We start from the raw sequence: 19,762 nt of genomic DNA on the forward strand, positions 1-19,762 counted from the left end.
TATATTAAAAAATTTTTTTGTCTTTCTTTTTCCCTTATTTCAGGGCCCTCCTGGTCCAAAAGGTGATAAGGTAAGAAAGTATATAGAAGAAACAAATTAAGTTAGAGGAAATCCACACTGGCCTGCCTTATACTATGTTATATTTAGATCTTTTTAATGAACATCATCTACAGACTTTATTGTAAAAACTATCTATCTTCTCATTTTCCTACTCTACAGGGAGAACAAGGCGATCAGGGACCTCGGGTAAGTTGTTCTCTTCCTTGCCTGGGCAGAAAATTAGTTTTTAGCTCCAAATTCATTGAATTAAAGTAGCCCTGGCCCCATAACTATGTTGTGTCATGTGGTTTAGTAATGGCTAACAAAAATACCATACTACTTACAACTGAAATAGCCTTAATTATAACTCATGTTTATATCTTGTTGCATTATCTTGATGCCTGTAAATAGGACACTCTACAACAATGATCCCTTCTGATTAAGGGCCAGAATCAACTAAAAGTCAACAACAACCACCCTTCCATTGGCCATTGGGTCCTTCAGATTAGTATGCATGGTTTTGTAACATAGAGGCCATGTGGATTCCTATTGAGTTTGGCTTTTTTTGCAGTTAAACTTTATGTGCCATTGCATAAATGTGTTGTATTATAGATGAAAATATTAATGTATTTTATATATTTTCTTCAAAAGTTTGAATAATAGTTATTTGAAATTCTTATTCTTTATAGAATTTTAAACAGATAAAAGGTATAATATCATTTAGCATTCCAGGGAGGAGGGGCATTCTTTTATTCTTCTCAAATATGGCTTTTTAACCCATCAAAACACAGTGGTGAATGCTTCGTTGTTACCTTGGTAGTGCCAAGTCCTCTGCCTCACATCTGTGCCTTATTACCCAAATGTTCAGACATACTGTTCCAATGATGTAGTGGCTCTGTGCAGACATACCTCTCAATTTTCTCGTGTCACTATGCACAAATGCGAGTATCTGGTTGAAGAGAGTCATTTTTTACAGTGGAAAAGCACTTTTAAAACTTTCAGGTTGAAAACAGAACTGTGTAGGTTTTTTTGTGAAATTCACTCTGTGAAATTAATTATGGAATTTACTTACACTGCAGTATCATGAAAGATACAGTCAATGAAAACTTGAGAAGTTTGTAGTCTTACTCCTCCTATTTAGTAAACTAGATGAAAATTATGGTATGATTTACTTTCCTTTCTATTCTTCTGCCATTTCTTCATGTAGAAATAATGACTATGCTTCAGAGCATTCTGTTTCTCATGGCAGTTTTTCTGTCTGATGTCCAGTTGAAACTTCATCTTAATGGTCAAGGATTAAACATCATGAGTGGCATGGATGTGAATGGAATAAAATTCTCATAGCCTTCAATGATTAGAATGTAGCCACCTTCCCTGTATGTGGCAGTTTTTTCTTGTGGCATGTTCCCATGCACTGAGTATCATTTCTTTCCACATGCAATATCAAAATCACTCGATTTGCCCTTTCCAGGTAAGAGAGAAACTGTTTCTATTCTAAATCTTCTTTTGGCAAAGGAAATGAAAGGGTGGTTCACAGCTTAGCTGTCATCAGTGTGCACACAGCCCTCATTTTCAAAAAGGTGTGTTGGCTTTCATCGTTCCAAAAAGTGATGATTGATTATAAAGCAAGGCCAAATTTTCAGGATGAAACCCGAAACCATGTGAAATTCACCTGGTTTCATGTTGCATTACAAACTAAGACTTGGACCAGGTTCCTTGCAAGTGTGGCCAAAGTTCATGAACTACTTTGACGAACCCAGACTGCCTTTCATACAGATTTCAGCCAATTTTCACACTGACTGGGGCCAAGTTTCACACAATTCAGGGGCCACTTAGCATTTTAGCTGGAAAGTGGCAAAAATTGATCCCATTTTCATCTGGATTTTGCTTTGGGTTGAAACAATTTTGATTGAATTCATAATGCAAGATGAATCTTTATGGATAAAAATTTAAATGTCCTGGGAAGTATATATGAATATGCACGTGAAAACTTATGGAATTGCCTGGCTTTTCTCAGATTCCTAATTTAGAAACAAGGCAGGACACATCTAGCAATCTTACATTTATAATATAAGTAGTGTCAGCTACTTTTTAGAAAATTCACATATCAGTATGGCAAAATGAAGATTTTATATTTCCAGGAAAATCAAAAGTTAGTTAGAACTGGAAATGTCTTTAATTTTAATGAAAACCAACATTTCCCATATTCTTTATGAGCACACTATTCCAGCTGATGCTGACAGAGGCTCTCTTTTTAAAAATGTAGATCTTTGTATTTAAATATCCTTTCCATTTTCATCCTATCATAGAATTTTGAATTTTGAACAAACATAATTCCAAGTAATTTATTTCTTTCCATAACTATATGATCTTCCATTATTTTAATTCTTTGTTATCTAACTTTCCACTGGGATGTATGCTATTTTCTTGAAAGTGAAGTTCTCTCTCTTTTTTTTTTTTGGCTCCCCAAATGCCAGACAGGAATATAATAGGTCATAATATGTGAATCAAAGAAGGAAAAATTCGAAGATAAAATAAATATTAAGAAAGTAGAGCTATCTTGAAATACTTGGACATGTATTTATCAGTATATATTGAGTGTCTGCTATGCTCAAGGTACCATACTTAACACTATAGAGACTACCAATGTATCCACTTCTCTTGTTCTCTTCTAATACCAGCAGATTCAGCCTATTCTCAGTTCTTCGTCGCTGCTGTACTGTTCCAATTGATTTTGTTTCTGCTCTTACCCTGTACAATGCATTTCCTAAACAGCACCCAGAAACCATTTTATGCTTTAAATTAAATTGTGTTACTCCTTGTTTTAAACCTTAGAATGAAATCCAAACCACTTTGCTTGGCCTCCATGGACCTTCAAGATCTTGCCCTTTAGTTCACTTCAGTTCAGTCGCTCAGTCATGTCCAACTCTTTGCGACCCCATGGACTGCAGCACACCAGGCCTCCTTATCCATCACCAACTCCTGGCAGTTTACTCAAACTCATGTCCATTAGGTTGGTGATGCCATCCAAGCATCTCATCTTCTGTCTTCCCCTTTTCCTCCTCCCTCAGTCTTTCCCGGCATCAGAGTCTTTTCCAATGAATCAGTTCTTCACATCAGGTGGCCAAAGTATTGGAGTTTCAGCATCAGCATCAGCCCTTCTAATGAATATTCAGGACTGATTTCCTTTAGGATGGACTGGTTATATCTCACTGCAATCCAAGGGACTCTCAAGAGTCTTCTCTGACACCACAGTTCAAAAGCATCAATTCTTCAGTGCTCAGCTTTCTTTATAGTCCAACTCTCATATCCATACATGACTACTGGAAAAACATAGCTTTGACTAGATGGACCTTTGTTGGTAAAGTAGTATCTCTGCTTTATAACATGTTGTCTAGGTTGGCCATAACTTTCCTTCCAAGGAGTAAGCATCTTTTAATTTCATGGCAGCAGTTACCATCTAGGTGATTTAGGAGCCCCCCAAAATAAAGTCTGTTACTGTTTCCACTGTTTCCCCATCTATTTGCCATGAAGTGATGGGACCGGATGCCATAATCTTAGTTTTCTGAATGTTGAGCTTTAAGCCAACTTTTTCACTCTCCTCTTTCACTTTGATCAAGAGGCTTTTTAGTTCTTCGCTTTCTGCCATAAGGGTGGTGTCATCTGCATATCTGAGGTTACTGATATTTCTACCAGCAATCTTGATTCCAGCTTGTGCTTCTTCCAGTCCATGATTTCTCATGATGTTCCCTGGTGGCTCAGATGGTAAAGCGTCTGCCTACAATGTGGGAGACCTGGGTTCGATCCCTGGGTCGGGAAGATCCTCTGGAGAAGGAAATGGCAACCCACTCCAGTACTCTTGCCTGGAAAATCCCATGGACAGAGGAGCCTGGTAGGCTACAGTCTGTGGGGTTGCAAAGAGTTGGACACAACTGAGCGACTTCACTCACTCACTCTGTATATAAGTTAAATAAACAGGATGGCAATATACAGCCTTGATGTACTCCTTTTCCTATTTGTAACCAGTTTGTTGTTCCATGTCCAGTTCAAACTGTTGCTTCTTGACCTGCACACAAGTTTCTCAGGAGGCAGGTCAGATGGTCTGGTATTCCCACCTCTTTCAGAATTTTCCACAGTTTGTTGTGATCCACACAGTCAAAGCCTTTGGCATAGTCAGTAAAGCAGAAGTAGATGTTTTTCTGGAACTCTCTTGCTTTTTCAGTCATCCAACGGATGTTGGCAATTTGATCTCTGGTTCCTCTGCCTTTTCTAAAACAACATTGAACATCTGGAAGTTCACAGTTCATGTACTGTTGAAGGCGGGCTTGGAGAATTTTGAGCATTATTTTACTAACGTGTGAGTTGAGTGCAATTGTGTGGTAGTTTGAGCATTCTTTGGCACTGCCTTTCTTTCGGATTGGAGTGAAAACTGGCCTTTTCCAGTCCTGTGGCCACTGCTGTGTTTTCCAAATTTGCTGGCATATTGAGTGCAGCACTTTCATAGCATCATCTTTTAGGATTTGAAATAGCTAAGCTGGAATTCCATCACCTCCACTAGCTCTGTTCATAGTGATGCATCCTAAGGCCCACTTGACTTCACGTTCCAGGATGTCTGGCTCTAGATTGGTAATCACACCATTGTGATTATCTGGTCGTGAAGTTCTTTTTTTGTATAGTTCTTCTGTGTATTCTTGCCACCTCTTCTTAATATCTTCTGCTTCTGTTAGATCCATACCATTTCTGTCCTTTATTGTGCCCATCTTTGGATGAAATGTTCCCTTGGTATCTCTAATTTTCTTGAAGAGATCTCTAGACTTTCCCATTCTATTGTTTTCCTCTATTTCTTTGCATTGATCGCTGAGGAAGGCTTTCTTATCTCTCCTTGCTATTCTTTGGAACTCTGCATTCAAATGGGTATATCTTTCTTTTTCTCTTTTGCTTTTTGTTTCTCTTCTATTCACAGCTATTTGTAAGGCCTCCTCAGACAACCATTTTGCCTTTTTGCATTTCTTTTCCTTGGGGGTGGTCTTGATCCCTGCCTCCTGTACAATGTCACGAACCTCTGTCCATAGTTCTTCAGGCACTCTGTCTATCAGATCTAATCCCTTGAATCTATTTCTCACTTCTACTGTATAATCATAAGGGATTTGATTTAGGTCATATCTGAATGATCTAGTGATTTTCCCTGCTTTCTTCAATTTAAGTCTGAATTTGTCAATAAAGAGTTCATGATCTGAGCCACAGTCAGCTCCCAGTCTTGTTTTTGCTGACTGTATAGAGCTTCTCCATCTTTGACTGTAAAGAATATAATCAATCTGATTTTGGTATTGACCATCTAGTGATGTCCATGTGTAGAGTCTTGTCTTGGGTTGTTGGAAGAGGGCGTTTGCTATGACCAGTGCATTCTCTTGGCAAAACTCTATTAACCTTTGCCCTGCTTCATTCTGTGCTCCAAGGCCAAATTTGCCTGTTACTCCAGATATTTCTTGACTTCCTACTTTTGCATTCCAGTCCCCTATAATGAAAAGGACATCTTTTTGGTTTTTAGTTCTAGAAGGTCTCGTAGGTCTTCATAGCACCATTCAATTTCAGCTTCTTCAGCATTACTGGTCAGGGCATAGACTTTGATTACTGTGATATTGAATGATTTGGCGCAGAAGCGAACAGAGATCATTCTGTCATTTTTGAGATTGCTGCATTTTGGACTCTTTTGTTGATTATGATGGCTACTCCATTTCTCCTGAGATTCTTGCCCACAGGAGTAGATATAATAGTCATCTGAGTTAAATTCACCCAATGCAGTCCATTTTAGCTCGCTGATTCCTAAAATGTCGATGTTCACTCTTGCCATCTCCTGTTTGACCGACCACTTCCAAATTGCCTTGATTCATGGACCTAACATTCCAGGTTCCTATGCAGTATTGCTCTGTATAGCATTGGATTTTACTTCCATCACCAGTCACATCCACAACTGGGTGTTATTTTTGCTTTGGCTCCTTTTTGCTCTTGCCCTTGCCTACTCTATAACCTCATCTCGGACTTGTCTTGATCTCCGCCCACTATGTTCCATCCACGTGTTCTTTAAACACAGCACACTCTCAACGTGATGACTTTCCATTTGTTCTTTACTGGTCTTCTTGTGATTGGGTTTTTCTTATCATTGAGATTTCCTCTCAAATATCTCCTTGGGGAGAACTTCTCAGCTTCATTGTAAATCTGAGATTATCCTATTGTGTTTATTTATTTACTTGCTTCTTTTTAAGGAAGGGCATCTGCAAAACGTTGTTGTTCAATCATTTAGTTCTGTCTGACTCATCGTGACCCTATGGACTGTAACACGCCAGGTTTCCCTGTCCTTCACTCCCAGAGTTTTCCCAAACTCATGTCCATTGAGTCAATGATGCCATCCTCACCTCATCCTCTGTCGTCTCCTTTTCCTCATGCCGTCAATCTTTCCCAGCATCAGGGTCTTTTCCAAGGAGTCGGCTCTTCACATCAAGTGGCCAAAGTATTGAAGCTTCAGCTTTAGCATCAGTCCTTGCCCTTCTTTAAAACAAAAACTCCATGAGAATAAGGGCTTGTTCATACCTCCATCACATAGGACAATAAGAACTAAATGAATATTTGTTTAATGTTAAAAGAAAATATAATTTCATCATTACTGCCTTCAAGGAGCTGGTGATCTCATGGGTGCCTGAATAAGAAAACTATGTGGTTGTAGATTATATGTCTTGAATAGCTATACTAAGCCATGCTAGATCAGTGAAGCATCTTCCATTTTTTTTTGTGTGTGTGTTATTTTATTTTATTTTATTTTTTAACTTTACAATATTGTATTGGTTTGCATCTTCCATTTTAAATAATCACTGGAGACTATAGAAAATATGGCATTTGAACTAGGACTTGATAAATGGGTAATCATTAAAAGATTGAATGAAGAGCAAGACATAAACATTCCAAGAAGAAGAAATAGTTCAAATAATATTGCACAAGCAGGAAATGACAGTATTCATTTAAGGAAAAAATTCCATTTGCCAAGGAAATAAGTTAAATATAGAAAAATTGTACCCATATAAGTTTGTAAAACCTTTATTAAAGTTACATTATAGCCCACTCCAGTACTCCTGCCTGGAGAGTCCCATGGACGGAGGAGCCTGGTGGGCTGCAATCCATGGGGTCGCTAAGAGTCAGACAGGACTAAACGACTTCACTTTCACTTTTCACTTTCATGCATTGGAGAAGGAAATGGCAACCCACTCCAGTGTTCTTGCCTGGAGAATCCCAGGGATGGGGGAGCCTGGTGGGCCGCCGTCTATGGGGTCGCACAGAGTTGGTTGCACGACTGAAGTGACTTAGCAGAGCAGAGTAGCAGCACATTTTTAATGTCTTGTGTGGTGAGCAATAAGGAACCATTGAAGATTTTTGAGTATAACATTTATTGTATATTACCACTAGACTATTCAGTATAATTACCAAATGTTCCTTATGAAAATCTATATGGTAATAGTATTAAGTATGGAAAGGAATTGGAAAAGACTGAAAGGAAGGAGACCAAGTAGACCAGGAAATGATGTCAGTCATCTGGTCAAGGTCACAAAAGTCTGGGCTATAGGGATAATGTCCAGTCCTCAATGGAGAATTGAGTAGAGGGCATGGACTGGCTCATCAGGTGTGATTGGAAGTTCAGGGCCACACTGAGCAGAACTCAGTACCATAATGAGCAGTGGAGTGTGGCTAAGTTGGTGAGCCAAGGCAGAAATTCCAAAAGAGTGACCAGAATATTGGAGAAAGCTCTATGTTTGCAGTAGAATTCGAAAGGAAAGTTGCATCATCTCATCAATCTTGTCTGCCACAAGCACCAAGCAAAAACCTGGGCAGACAGAAAGGGAAAACCAGGATTATTACTAGTAGAGGAGAATTTGACAAAAGTAAAGTCTTAAAGCAGAAAGTGAGAGAAAATTTTGACTCACACTGGATTTACATCCAAAATCGGTGATCATGGGTAAAGTTGTGACCATGTTAAATTTTCTAAAAAAGAAGAAAAGAAGTAATCAGGGATCAAAATTAAAAATATCAAGATGAAAATTTAATAGCAGTCTTGTAGCTAACTGGATGTTGGAGCTGAGGGTGATGAAGATAAAGATAGAGCTGAGGTTTCCAGCTTGATTCCTTGATAAAGTTGGCCAGAAGAGAGTCAGGAAATAAATGATAAGCTGAATCTTAGTTATGTTGAATTTGGGATCTTGATGAATTACTCCATTGGAATAGTGTAGCAAACAGTTGGAAATACGAGACTAAAAGTCTGAAGTGGTGTCGCAACTGGAAAGAACGGTAACATAGCAAAACTGTCACAGAGTAACAGTTGAAACCATAGGAGGAGAAAAATGAAGGATGACAGAAGGAAGATAGAAGCATTTTAGAAATATTCACATTGAGCGAGCAGGATGAAAAGGAGACTCAGGAAACTGAGCATTCAAAGGGAAAACCACTACACTGCAATGTTTGAACAATAAGGCCAAATTACTTTTTAAAAAGTGGCCATCAGACTGTTTGTAATAAAAAAAAAAAGCCACAGGGATGAGACCTATTTAAAACACACACACACACACAACAATCAGGAGCTAGAGGGGTAGGATGGGGAGGGAGGTGGGATGGAGATTCAGAGGGACGGGACATATGTATACCTATGGCTGATTCATGTTGATATTTAGCAGAAAACAACAAAATTCTGTAAAGCAATTACCCTTCAATTAAAAAAAAAAACAAACAAACTTTTGGACTTGGTGTTCTGGAGTCCTGGGGTAGTAAGGAGGTGCATTTTGTTCAGTGGTGAGAGTGAAATTCAGATTGCAAGAAGTTAAAAGTAAATGGTAGGAAAGATGACTGTCTTTGAATGCTGTTGATGGCATATGATTTAATGCAGAAGAAATGTCTAACCTTTTTGGCGTGAGCTTTCTGTCAGTATGCACTGAACCAATTTCAAGCCTACAGTTTTAGGTATAATATAACAGCCATAGATATCATTTGGTTTTCTTCTACAAGAAACTGAGAGTTAGATTTCCACAGATGAATGCATCCTGACATTGGAACTGCACTTCCCTCCTTGATTCTTGGGGAGATGTCATTACAGATTTGCTATTAATCTTTGTTTTTGCAGTCAGACATTGCACTTCAGCAGTTAGGCCTTTAGGCTGTATGGTCAGGAGGGTGCTTTTCTATGTTGTCAGTTACCATACTCATGCACAATTTTCTTCATTTCATCCTCAGGGATCTGTATTACAGACTGTTGAAGCTAAGCATTTACTTTGTGTTCAAGTAGAAATTGGAGACCCACCATAAGGGAGTCGTAGGGGGTTTCCTAAGCCAAACGAAAGTTGGACTGAGAAATAATACCTCATGAAACAGTTATAATTGCTCATCACTTAGAGTTGTACAACTTGCAGAACATCTTTCTAGGTAAATTATACATATCATCTCTAAGCCTTACTACAGTTCAGCAAAGTACGTTATCAGCAAAGAAAAATAGGAAAAGTGAATGCAATAGAGAGAGCTGATTATATCCACATGGGCTGGGGTCAGGCTGGATAGGAATCAGTTCTAATTCTGCCACTATCTGTCTTCATGGTTATGAGAAGGATTAAATAAAATAATGTATGAAGAATCTATAATAAACCCTCAACAGGTCATAGCTGATTATTCTCCTAAAGTTTCACACGAAGAATCTAGGGTAAAGTAATGTGTCCAGTTCACACAATTTGTAAGTGATAGAAGTGGGATTCAAACCCAACTCTCTCAGCCTCTGGTTTGTGCATCTCCTAGTGGATCATGCTACTTCCCTGTCAATCAAGTGGTTGGTATGGCCATCAACCTCAATATGGAAAAGCTGGGGTTACCAAAATATCTAAGACTGGATTATTTATTTATTGAGTTCTTAAAATATGCCAGCCACTCTACGATGGCAACCCACTCCAGTACTCTTGCCTGGAAAATCCCATGGATGGAGGAGCCTGGTAGGCTGCAGTCCATGGGGTCACGAAGAGTCGGACACTTACTGAGCGACTTCACTTTCACTTTTCACTTTCATGCACTGGAGAAGGAAATGGCAACCCACTCCAGTGTTCTTGCCTGGAGAATCCCAGGGACGGCAGAACCTGGTGGGCTGCCGTCTGTGGGGTCTCACAGAGTCAGACACGACTAAAGTGACTTAGCAGCAGCAGCAGCTATGAAGACATGTATTTCAGCAATTCTGGGGTCTTCCCTGGTGACTCAGCGGCAAAGAATCACCTGCCAATACAGGAGATGTAGGTTTGATCTCTGGGTGGAAAGATCCGCTGGAGAAGGAAATGGCAACCCAGTCCCAGTAGCACTGATTTTAATATGATATATATTTTTTTTTCTGATGTAGACTGAGCTCACACAGGTTAAGTGACTGATTCTAGTTCTTTCACACACACCTCCCAAAAGACAATGCTGGAACTCAAACATGAAAATCAAGTTCTGCCCTCTTTCCATAATGTTAGGCTGCCTCCAGATCACTTGTAGGACCTTTTTCAACTTTAGGATCCATTCCTCTATGAATCAGCTTGAGAAAGTTGGGGAGCACACATGAAAATAAGTGCGTCTTTTTTCTTTGCAATCATGACAGTCACAGTCTTTACAATTCATGCACTGTCAACCCTCTGGGAAACAAAGGAATGGCTGAGTGCCACTTAGTAAACCCTGAGACCTCTTGTCATGGAGCTTAGAGAGGCAGGGCAATGCTGACTTCCATCCAAAGTGTGTCAGAATATCCAATTAGCTTGTTGTGATATAGTTTCACTTCTCAGCTCAGGGGCACCAATTTGGAAATTGTATAATAGCAAGACCCTGGTGAATTTGCTGTTAGTGATTTTTTTTTTTTCAGGGTAGCCAAATGAATGAAGTCTGCTTTCTGTAGTTCATAATGCTGTGCTTACATGTTCTACGAGGATTTTGTTGCAAAGCTTCTCTTTGCAAAAGAGATTGAGTTATATTTCTAGATCAGAAGCTGAACCTGAATGTCAAGCGTAAAAGACTCGAGACTTTTCAGTATTTCCACATTGTTGTCTGCACCCACTGTTACTCCCGACCTCTCTCTCCTTCATTACCAAAAAGGACTTTTGCCCAGTTCATGCAGACTTCTGCCCTCACCATGAACCACAGCCCTGGGCTTTGATGTTAATGACTCAAATTTCATTTCTCTGTCTTAGTGACTTAAAAACAGCCTTAAAAATAAGCAAAGCTATTTTAATGTTTCATACTGTCTTTTTAAATTAGGGTATTATGTTGTTCTGAAATTGTGGTGCATTTGTTAGTCAAACTTAGGCAGTAAAATGAACAGACATGATGAAGTTATCTTTTGGCTACATATTAATCTTCTAATCAGTTGGCTACCATCCCCTTGCCAAATAACACAAAGGCCTGATAAATAAAAGATTTAGTGGTTATTGGTCTCAGTATCATCAGCCAACAGCTGGTTTTAAATGAGTCCTGAGCCCTCACAGTTTCAATAAGCCACCCAGGAGCACTACCTAACTATTTTCATCAAATTCTCTTCTCTTCCCAGTGTATTCAAATAAATTTTCATAACAGCTGGGACTATGAAAAATTGATAGCATCTTAAAAACATCTTCAGCAAGACAGATTAAGTTCCAGAAAAGGAAAGCATTTAGAAGTTTATTTTATTATCTTAACCTTTGTTGACTTGAATGATTAAACAGATTCTTTGGCTCTGCTAAAGCATTTAGGCCTGGATATTAATTTGATGTTCTTATTTACTTAACCCTTGCCTTTCTCTTTAGCCCTAATGAATACACTACTCATTTGGTACTGAATGTATTGCCTGTGAAAAGGGAATGAATATAACACAATGGAAAGAAATAAATTGTGAGAAAATTATTTTAATGATTTCCAGATTCAGGAGAAGTTGGCATGGAAACTGCAAGCTCATTAAAATTTGCAAACGTTCTTATTATAATTTATAATCAGAGTTCTTTTTTAAGTGTTCTGTCATACTGCAAACCGCTAAGAGCCCAGGAGCATTTGTAAATTTGTCCTAATGTGGGTTAATTTAAGGAATAAATTATTTTTACAAACAATTCTTGGTAAGTAGACAATATTTCCCTTGGAATTCAGTGTTGGAAATTACACCTCAGTTATTGACTTTATAACTGTGCCCATTAAGGAAAAGAAAAAGAGGTATTATGAGATGTTGAGGAAGAGATTCTGTTTACATCACTTTAAGTCTTGACATTTTTGTCTAATGTGAAGTATAAGTATAGTACATATAATCATCCAGTGGGATAAGCTTTTATACAAAATATTTGGAAGTAAAAGTGAACATTTCACAAAACTCTCATATTTAAACAATACATACACACATAGAGTAGTTGAAAAAGCCTGAGGTTTGAGTCCTTAACTGAAAATTAAGATCTTTAATTAATAATTAACAGTGGAATTATCAGTGACCATAGATGTATTAAAATAAAACCAAATTCATTCCTAAGTATATCCTTTGACAAGGAATTCTGGAGAATAATGCCAGCTGGTTTAAATAACTGTTGGATTTCCTTTTAGTCTTTTTTAATGCAGTGACCTTCATACTAAAATAGCTACTCATTATGTTTTATGAAGTAAGGCAAAGATTTCATTTGTCTACACTTGTACTCATTGCTTATATCAAATGCAATATTTTTTTAAGTTATTTTACTTTTTTCATGATTTATATATCTTGACTTATACGTTACAATCTATTCAGGCTAATATCCTTTATTTCACATTTTTCTTGAAAACTAGTGGAATGAAAGATTTTAGATGTATATATATATTTAATATTATCCCATTTATATTTCTCTTGTTGGAATTTTTCAAGTGCTGCTTTCTGTGAAATATTTTCTAAATAATTTAAAGAATTCCTTGATAGAAAATTGATCTTTTCTGAAATGCAAAACTAGACAGATGATTTTATTCTTTTGTCTTATATTTAAACAAAATAGTTTTCACCTGAATTCATAAGAATTCAAGTGATTAGTTAATTAATTAGATTTGTTAAATCATATAATATGTAGCTATGATTTACATATTGCAAATAGCAAATACAGCAATTTATACTAATAAAATCCAACGCAATTACCACCTTTCTTTTTCTATCACTCCTAAATGCAAAATTATAGTTGCAACAAAATGTTAATGAGGTGGATTAACCAAATAGAAATCATGAAAGTATGAAACAGCAGATTTTTAATGGTGCATCAGGATTTGCAGAAGGGACTAGAATGCAAGACTATATTTTTGACTCATCCCTTCAGAATGGGTGGAAAAATGGCTTATTCACTGACAGATCATGTTCAGGGAGAACAGTTCCTGTAGGTCTGAATGAGAAGGGTCTCTGGAAAGTCATTTAGTGCCAGACAGCAGCATCCTTTCATAAGCATACCTCCACTAATGTGTCCAGCAGCTCCTTGTAGCAGACACAGACTGTAAATCACAAGTGGCAAACAAGACTGGCTTTGTAGGAAAAAGATGTCAGTTGTGAGGTCCTACTTCTCATACAATTCTAAAGTGACTAGAGAAAGTCAGGAAGATTTGATTGTCATTCCTTAGAAGTCAGTTAAATTTTATTTGAAAAACATTGGTATTCAGATGAACCTTTGTTGACCACTATTATTTTTATTATCACAAGTAAACTTTTAAATGACTTACACATAACAAATAATAATAATTAACAATGCAACATTATTGTTTTTATATTTCACTACCAAGGAAACTTCCAGACCTTCTTCTCATACTTTATAACCTTGTAAGTTTAGAATAAATCTGTTGATGAAGAAGTCTAAGTGATGGATAAGGTAGCATCTACATCCTCCAATACAGCATTAAAATATCAAAGAACTAGGAATGTCAGACTGTTTTTCCAGGACAGGAAGTACAGTTAGCTCCAGTCCTAAAGGAATTCATTAGAATTAAGATAGCGAAATGCTGGTGAGTAACTAGGAGAAACCGGGATGGCAGAGAGTCACTGCTCTTCTGGCTTGAAGCCTGTGTGATGTGATGTGAAATAAAAGGAACTAACTATAACCCTAGGAAGTACAAAGGGACAACAGCTGGTAATTCCTGTCTCATTCGCCATGTCTTCAAAAGGACATGTCAGCCTGAACATTCCAAGTTTATTGGCAGGTGAGAAAAAAAGCTACCCAGAGACACCACCAGATTTTTAATTAAGAATACATTCAATGGTTTTAAAACATAGTTTGATTGCATGGGTCTTTCATCAGTTTATTTTTAGAAGCTGAGTTAATCTATTTATCTAGATTGTTAAAATTGTGGCCCAGCTTTGAAAGATCGCACCCAGCTCTTGACTGCATCATAAAGGGAGGCCATCAGCATGTGACATTTCCGGGATGGCTGAAGGGAGATTCTTCCACTGGTGAAGTAGGAAGTGTGGAATGAAGGATGTGACTGAGGAGCTGCGCCCAAACACAGAACACGCCAGAGAATCTTCTAAAACACAAGTTCCCTGTGTTTGGTAGTTTGTTCATTTCAAGGCGTACAAGTGGTTTCTCATATCAAACACTTGCTTTTTTGCAACAATGGCTTAAAATATTATAATGTTTGTTATTCTGTATATAAGTGTTAAGACAGATATCATTCTCATTAATAGGAATTATTCTACGTATAGAGATAGATATATACACATATGTGTATGTGGATATTTACTTACAATTACACTGCCTATACTGTCTTAGTGAAAAGAGTTCTCCATAAGCATAGATTATTATTCATATATACAAGTTATAAACACATAGAAATGTGAACCAACCCACTCTTGTTCATATTCTGACTCCTATTAAAAAAGGCATGTAAATATTGAAAGTGATTTGTTAAGTTCTTTTGGAAGTAAATAATATTTCTTCCTTAGCTGCTTTTTAAAACAGCATTTTTGTGCTCAGTGTGGCATTTTAGAATTATCTAAAGAGAAGAAGATGCTGTGAAAGTGCTGCACTCAATATGCCAGCAAATTTGGAAAACTCAGCAGTGGCCACAGGACTGGAAAAGGTCAGTTTTTATTCCAATCCCAAAGAAAGGCAATGCCAAAGAATGCTCAAACTACCGCACAATTGCACTCATCTCACACACTAGTAAAGTAATGCTCAAAATTCTCCAAGCCAGGCTTCAGCAATACGTGAACTGTGAACTTCCAGTTGTTCAAGCTGGTTTTAGAAAAGTCAGAGGTACTAGAGACCAAATTGCCAACATCTGCTGGATCATCAAAAAAGCAAGAGAGTTCCAGAAAAACATCTATTTTTGCTTTATTGACTATGCCAAAGCCTTTGACTGTGTGGATCACAACAAACTGTGGAAAATTCTGAAAGAGATGAGAATACCAGATCACCTGACCTGCCTCTTGAGAAATCTGTATGCAGGTCAGGAAGCAACAGTTTGAACTGGATATGGAACAGCAGACTGGTTCTAAATAGGGAAAGGAGTACGTCAAGGCTATATATTGTCACCCTGCTTATTTAACTTATATGCAGAGTACATCATGAGAAATGCTGGGCTGGAAGAAGCACAAGCTGGAATCAAGATTGCCGGGAGAAGTATCAATAACCTCAGATATGCAGATGACACCACCCTTATGGCAGAAAGTGAAGAGGAACTAAAAAGCCTCTTGATGAAAGTGAAAGAGCAGAGTAAAAAAGTTGGCTTAAAGCTCAACATTCAGAAAACGAAGATCATGGCATCTGGTCCCATCACTTCATGGGACATAGATGGGGAAACAGTGGAAACAGTGTCAGACTTTATTTTTGGGGGCTCCAAAATCACTGCAGATGGTGACTGCAGCCATGAAATTAAAAGACACTTACTCCTTGGAAGAAAAGTTATGACCAAACTAGATAGCATATTCAAAAGCAGAGACATTTTTACTTTGCCAACAAAGGTCCGTCTAGTCAAGGCTATGGTTTTTCTAGTGGTCATGTATGGATGTGAGAGTTGGACTGTGAAGAAAGCTGAGTGCCAAAGAATTGATGCTTTTGAACTGTGGTGTTGGAGAAGACTCTTGAGAGTCCCTTGAACTGCAAGGAGATCCAACCAGTCCATTCTGAAGGAGATCAGCCCTGGGAATTCTTTGGAAGGAATGATGCTAAAGCTGAAACTCCAGTACTTTGGCCACCTCATGCGAAGAGTTGACTCATTGGAAAAGACTCTGATGCTGGGAGGGATTGGGGGCAGGAGGAGAAGAGGATGACAGAGGATGAGATGGCTGGATGGCATCACTGACTTGATGGACGTGAGTCTGAGTGAACTCTGGGAGTTGGTGATGGACAGGGAGGCCTGGCGTGCTGCGATTCATGGGGTCGCAGAGTCAGACACAACTGAGTGACTGAACTGAACTGAACTGAAAGAGATTATAAATTAACTTTAATAGATTCATGCTTAATTTTTCTTTGCGCATGTCTTAGCCTGCAAGGAACACTGTTCTCGATGTTTCTTTGCAAAGTAAGATGGAAATGATCACAGTGACAGTCCTTGATAATCACATCAACATGGCTCTGATTCTGCAGTGGTCTACTGACTGAGCTTTCTTATGATCATCTTTAAGAACAAAGAATTTCCTTGACTTGAGTATCAGAGGAAAGTCCGAGATCTAATTCAGAACTCAGTTGCTGTTTCTTTGTTGTAGTTGTTCAGTTGCTCAATCATGTCCAACTCTTTGCAACCCCATAGACTGCAGCATGCCAGGCTTCCCTGTCCTTGACCATCTCCTGGAGTTTGCTCAAACTCTTGTCCATTGAGTCAGTGACCCCATCTAACCATCTTGTCCTCTGTTGTCCCCTTCTCCTCTTGCCTTCAATCTTCCCCAGCATCAGGGTCTATTCTAATGAGTCGGCTCTTCACATCAGGTGGCTAAAGTATTGGAGCTTCAGCTTCATCATTAGTCCTCCCAATGAATATTTAGGATTGATTTCCTTTAGGATTGACTGATTGGATCTCATTGCAGTCCAAGAGACTCTCAAGAGTCTTCTCCAACACCACAGTTCAAAGACATCAATTCTTCAGCACTCAGCCTTCTTTATGGTTCAACTCTCACATCCTTATGTGACTACTGGAAAAACCATAGCTTTGACTATATGGACCTTTGTTAGCAAAGTAATGTCTCTGCTCTTTAATATGCTGTCTAGGTTGGTCATAACTTTTCTTCCAAGGAGCAAATATCTTTTAATTTTATGGCTGAAGTCACCATCTGCAGTGATTTTGGAGACCAAGAAAATAAAGTCTCTCACTGTTTCCATTGTCTCCCCATCTATTTGCCATGAAGTGATGGGACCAGATGCCATGATCTTTGTTTTTTGAATGCTGAGTTTTAAGTTAGCTTTTTCACTCTCCTCTTTCACCTTCATCAAGAGACTCTTCAGTTCCTCTTCGCTTTCTGCCATAAGAGTGGTGTTATTTGCATATCTGAGGTTATTGATATTTCTCCCTGCAATCTTGATTCCAGCTTGTGCTTCATTCAGCCTGGCATTTCACATGATGTACTCAGCATGTAAGTTAAATAAGCAGGGTGACAATATACAGCCTTGAGGTACTCCTTTCCTAATTTGGAACCAGTCTGTGGTTCCACGTCCAGTTCTAACTGTTGCTTCTTGGCCTGCAGAGAGGTTTCTCAGGAGGCAAGTAAGGTGGTCTGGTATTCCCATCTCTTTAAGAATTGTCTACAGTTCATTGTGATCCACACAAAGACTTTAGCATAGTTAATGAAGCAGAAGTAGATGTTTTTCTGGAATTCTCTTCCTTTTTATATGATCCAACAGATGTTGGCAATTTGATCTCTGGTTCCTCTGCCTTTTCTGAATCCAGCTCAAACATCTGGAAGTTCTCAATTCACGTACTGTTGAAGCCTGGCTTGGAGATTTTGAGCATTATTTTGTTAGTGTGAGAGATGAGTGCAGTTGTGCGGTAGTGTGAACATTCTTTGGCATTGCCTTTCTTTGGGATTGGAATGAAAACTGGCCTTTTCCAGTCCTGTGGCCACTGCTGAGTTTTCCAAATTTGCTGGCATATTGAGTGCAGCACTTTCACAGCATCATCTTTTAGGATTTGAAAGAGCTCAACTGGAATTCCATCACCTCCACTAGCCTTGCTGGTAGTGATGCTTCCCAAGGCCTACTTGAGTTTGGACTCCAGGATGTCTGGCTCTAGGTGAGAGATCACACCATCATGGTCATCTGGGTCATTATGATCTTTTTTGTACAGTTCTTCTGTGCATTCTTGCCACCTCTTAGTATCTTCTGCTTCCCTTAGGTCCATACTGTTTCTGTCCTTTGTTGGGTCCATCTTCATGTGAAATGTTCCCTTGGTATCTCTAACATCTTTGAAGAGATCGCTAGTCTTTCCCATTCTATTGTTTTCCTTCTTGCATTGATCACTTAGGAAGGCTTTCTTCTGTCTCTTTGCTATTCTTTGGAATTCTGCATTCAGATGGGTATATCTTTCCTTTTCTCCTTTGCCTTTCATTTCTCTTCTTTTTCTCAGCTATGTGTAAGGCCTCCTCAGACAACCATTTTGCCTTTTTGCATTTCTTTTTCTTGGGGCTGGTTTTGATCACCATCTTCTGTACGTTACTAACCTCTGTCCTTAGCTCTTCAGGCTGTTTCTTAGTTACCTTATTTCTTTATATTTCTTAATGGTTGAGGACATCAGAATTTACTAGTATGGACTCTAACATGTTCCTTGCATTTAACATAAGTTATGGAAGCACCTTGTAATTTTTCAGTCTTGGCTCTTCCTTACTTTTAATTTATTTTTATTCTGAAGAACTGTTCTTTGAGAAGGTAAACATTGGAAAAATTTTAAATCATTAGTATAGTTTTATCAGATGTTTTGAAAATCGGAAGCTATTTTGTCTTAATCAGCATGACTGATGATTAGCATGACATATGATACATCATGGGCTTCCCTGGTGGCTCAGATGGTAAAGAATCTGCCTGCAATGCAGGAGACCCGGGCTCGATCCCTGGGTTAGGAAGATCCCCTGGAGAAGGAAATTGCTACCCACTCCTGTATTCTTGCCAGGGAAATCCCACAGACAGAGGAGACTGGCAAGCTACAGTCCATGGGATCAGAAAGAGTTGGACACAACTTAGTGACTAAGCACAACATGATACAGCATATGGCAAAAAGCCCCCAGCTAAAAATTAACCATTTTTATTAATTATTTACATTTATTTGATATTATGTCTTGTTTAAAAAATTTATAGTCTATATGACAATTGCAATAATTTTGATAATGAAAACAATAATAAGAAATATTTTACCTTTATATTGTTATTTTTTATCCACCAAGTAGATAACTACTATATTTAAATTAAAAACTTCATCCCTTACATACACCACTTTTATTTTTTGGTATAGATAAACATAAATTACTTCTATTTTGACAAAGCAAAGTTTCTAAAGGATTTTCAGTGTTGGGAAATTCTAGAGTACAACTTTATAAAGCCATTTTTGTTGCCTTTTTTGCTCAGTACAAAGTTACTTTTCAGCCTTACAACCTTTTGTTTTGCAGTCATTCATAATTAGTCAATAATATTGTAAAAGGAAATGAACTTTGAGGAATAACAGGAAGAAGGGAATATTTGGACATTTTGGATCTGTTCAGAAAATTAATGTAGAGATTTACCACTTCATCTTTCATTTTACACTTTGA

At 38.2% G+C, this 19,762-nt stretch overlaps 1 protein-coding gene across 1 annotated transcript in view; it reads left to right on the forward strand.

Annotated features, from left to right (window-relative positions):
* The window catches only part of COL25A1 (collagen type XXV alpha 1 chain), a 512,490-nt gene that overhangs the window by 335,140 nt on the left and 157,588 nt on the right, over positions 1-19,762 (forward strand). Inside the window, exons 6-7 of the mRNA XM_024993507.2 lie at positions 44-70; positions 220-246. Of these exons, the coding sequence (XP_024849275.1) occupies positions 44-70; positions 220-246 (54 nt within the window). The remainder of the gene's footprint in view (positions 1-43; positions 71-219; positions 247-19,762) is intronic.

Source organism: Bos taurus, chromosome 6 (assembly GCF_002263795.3).
Source record: "Bos taurus isolate L1 Dominette 01449 registration number 42190680 breed Hereford chromosome 6, ARS-UCD2.0, whole genome shotgun sequence".
Classification (NCBI taxonomy): domain Eukaryota; kingdom Metazoa; phylum Chordata; class Mammalia; order Artiodactyla; family Bovidae; genus Bos; species Bos taurus.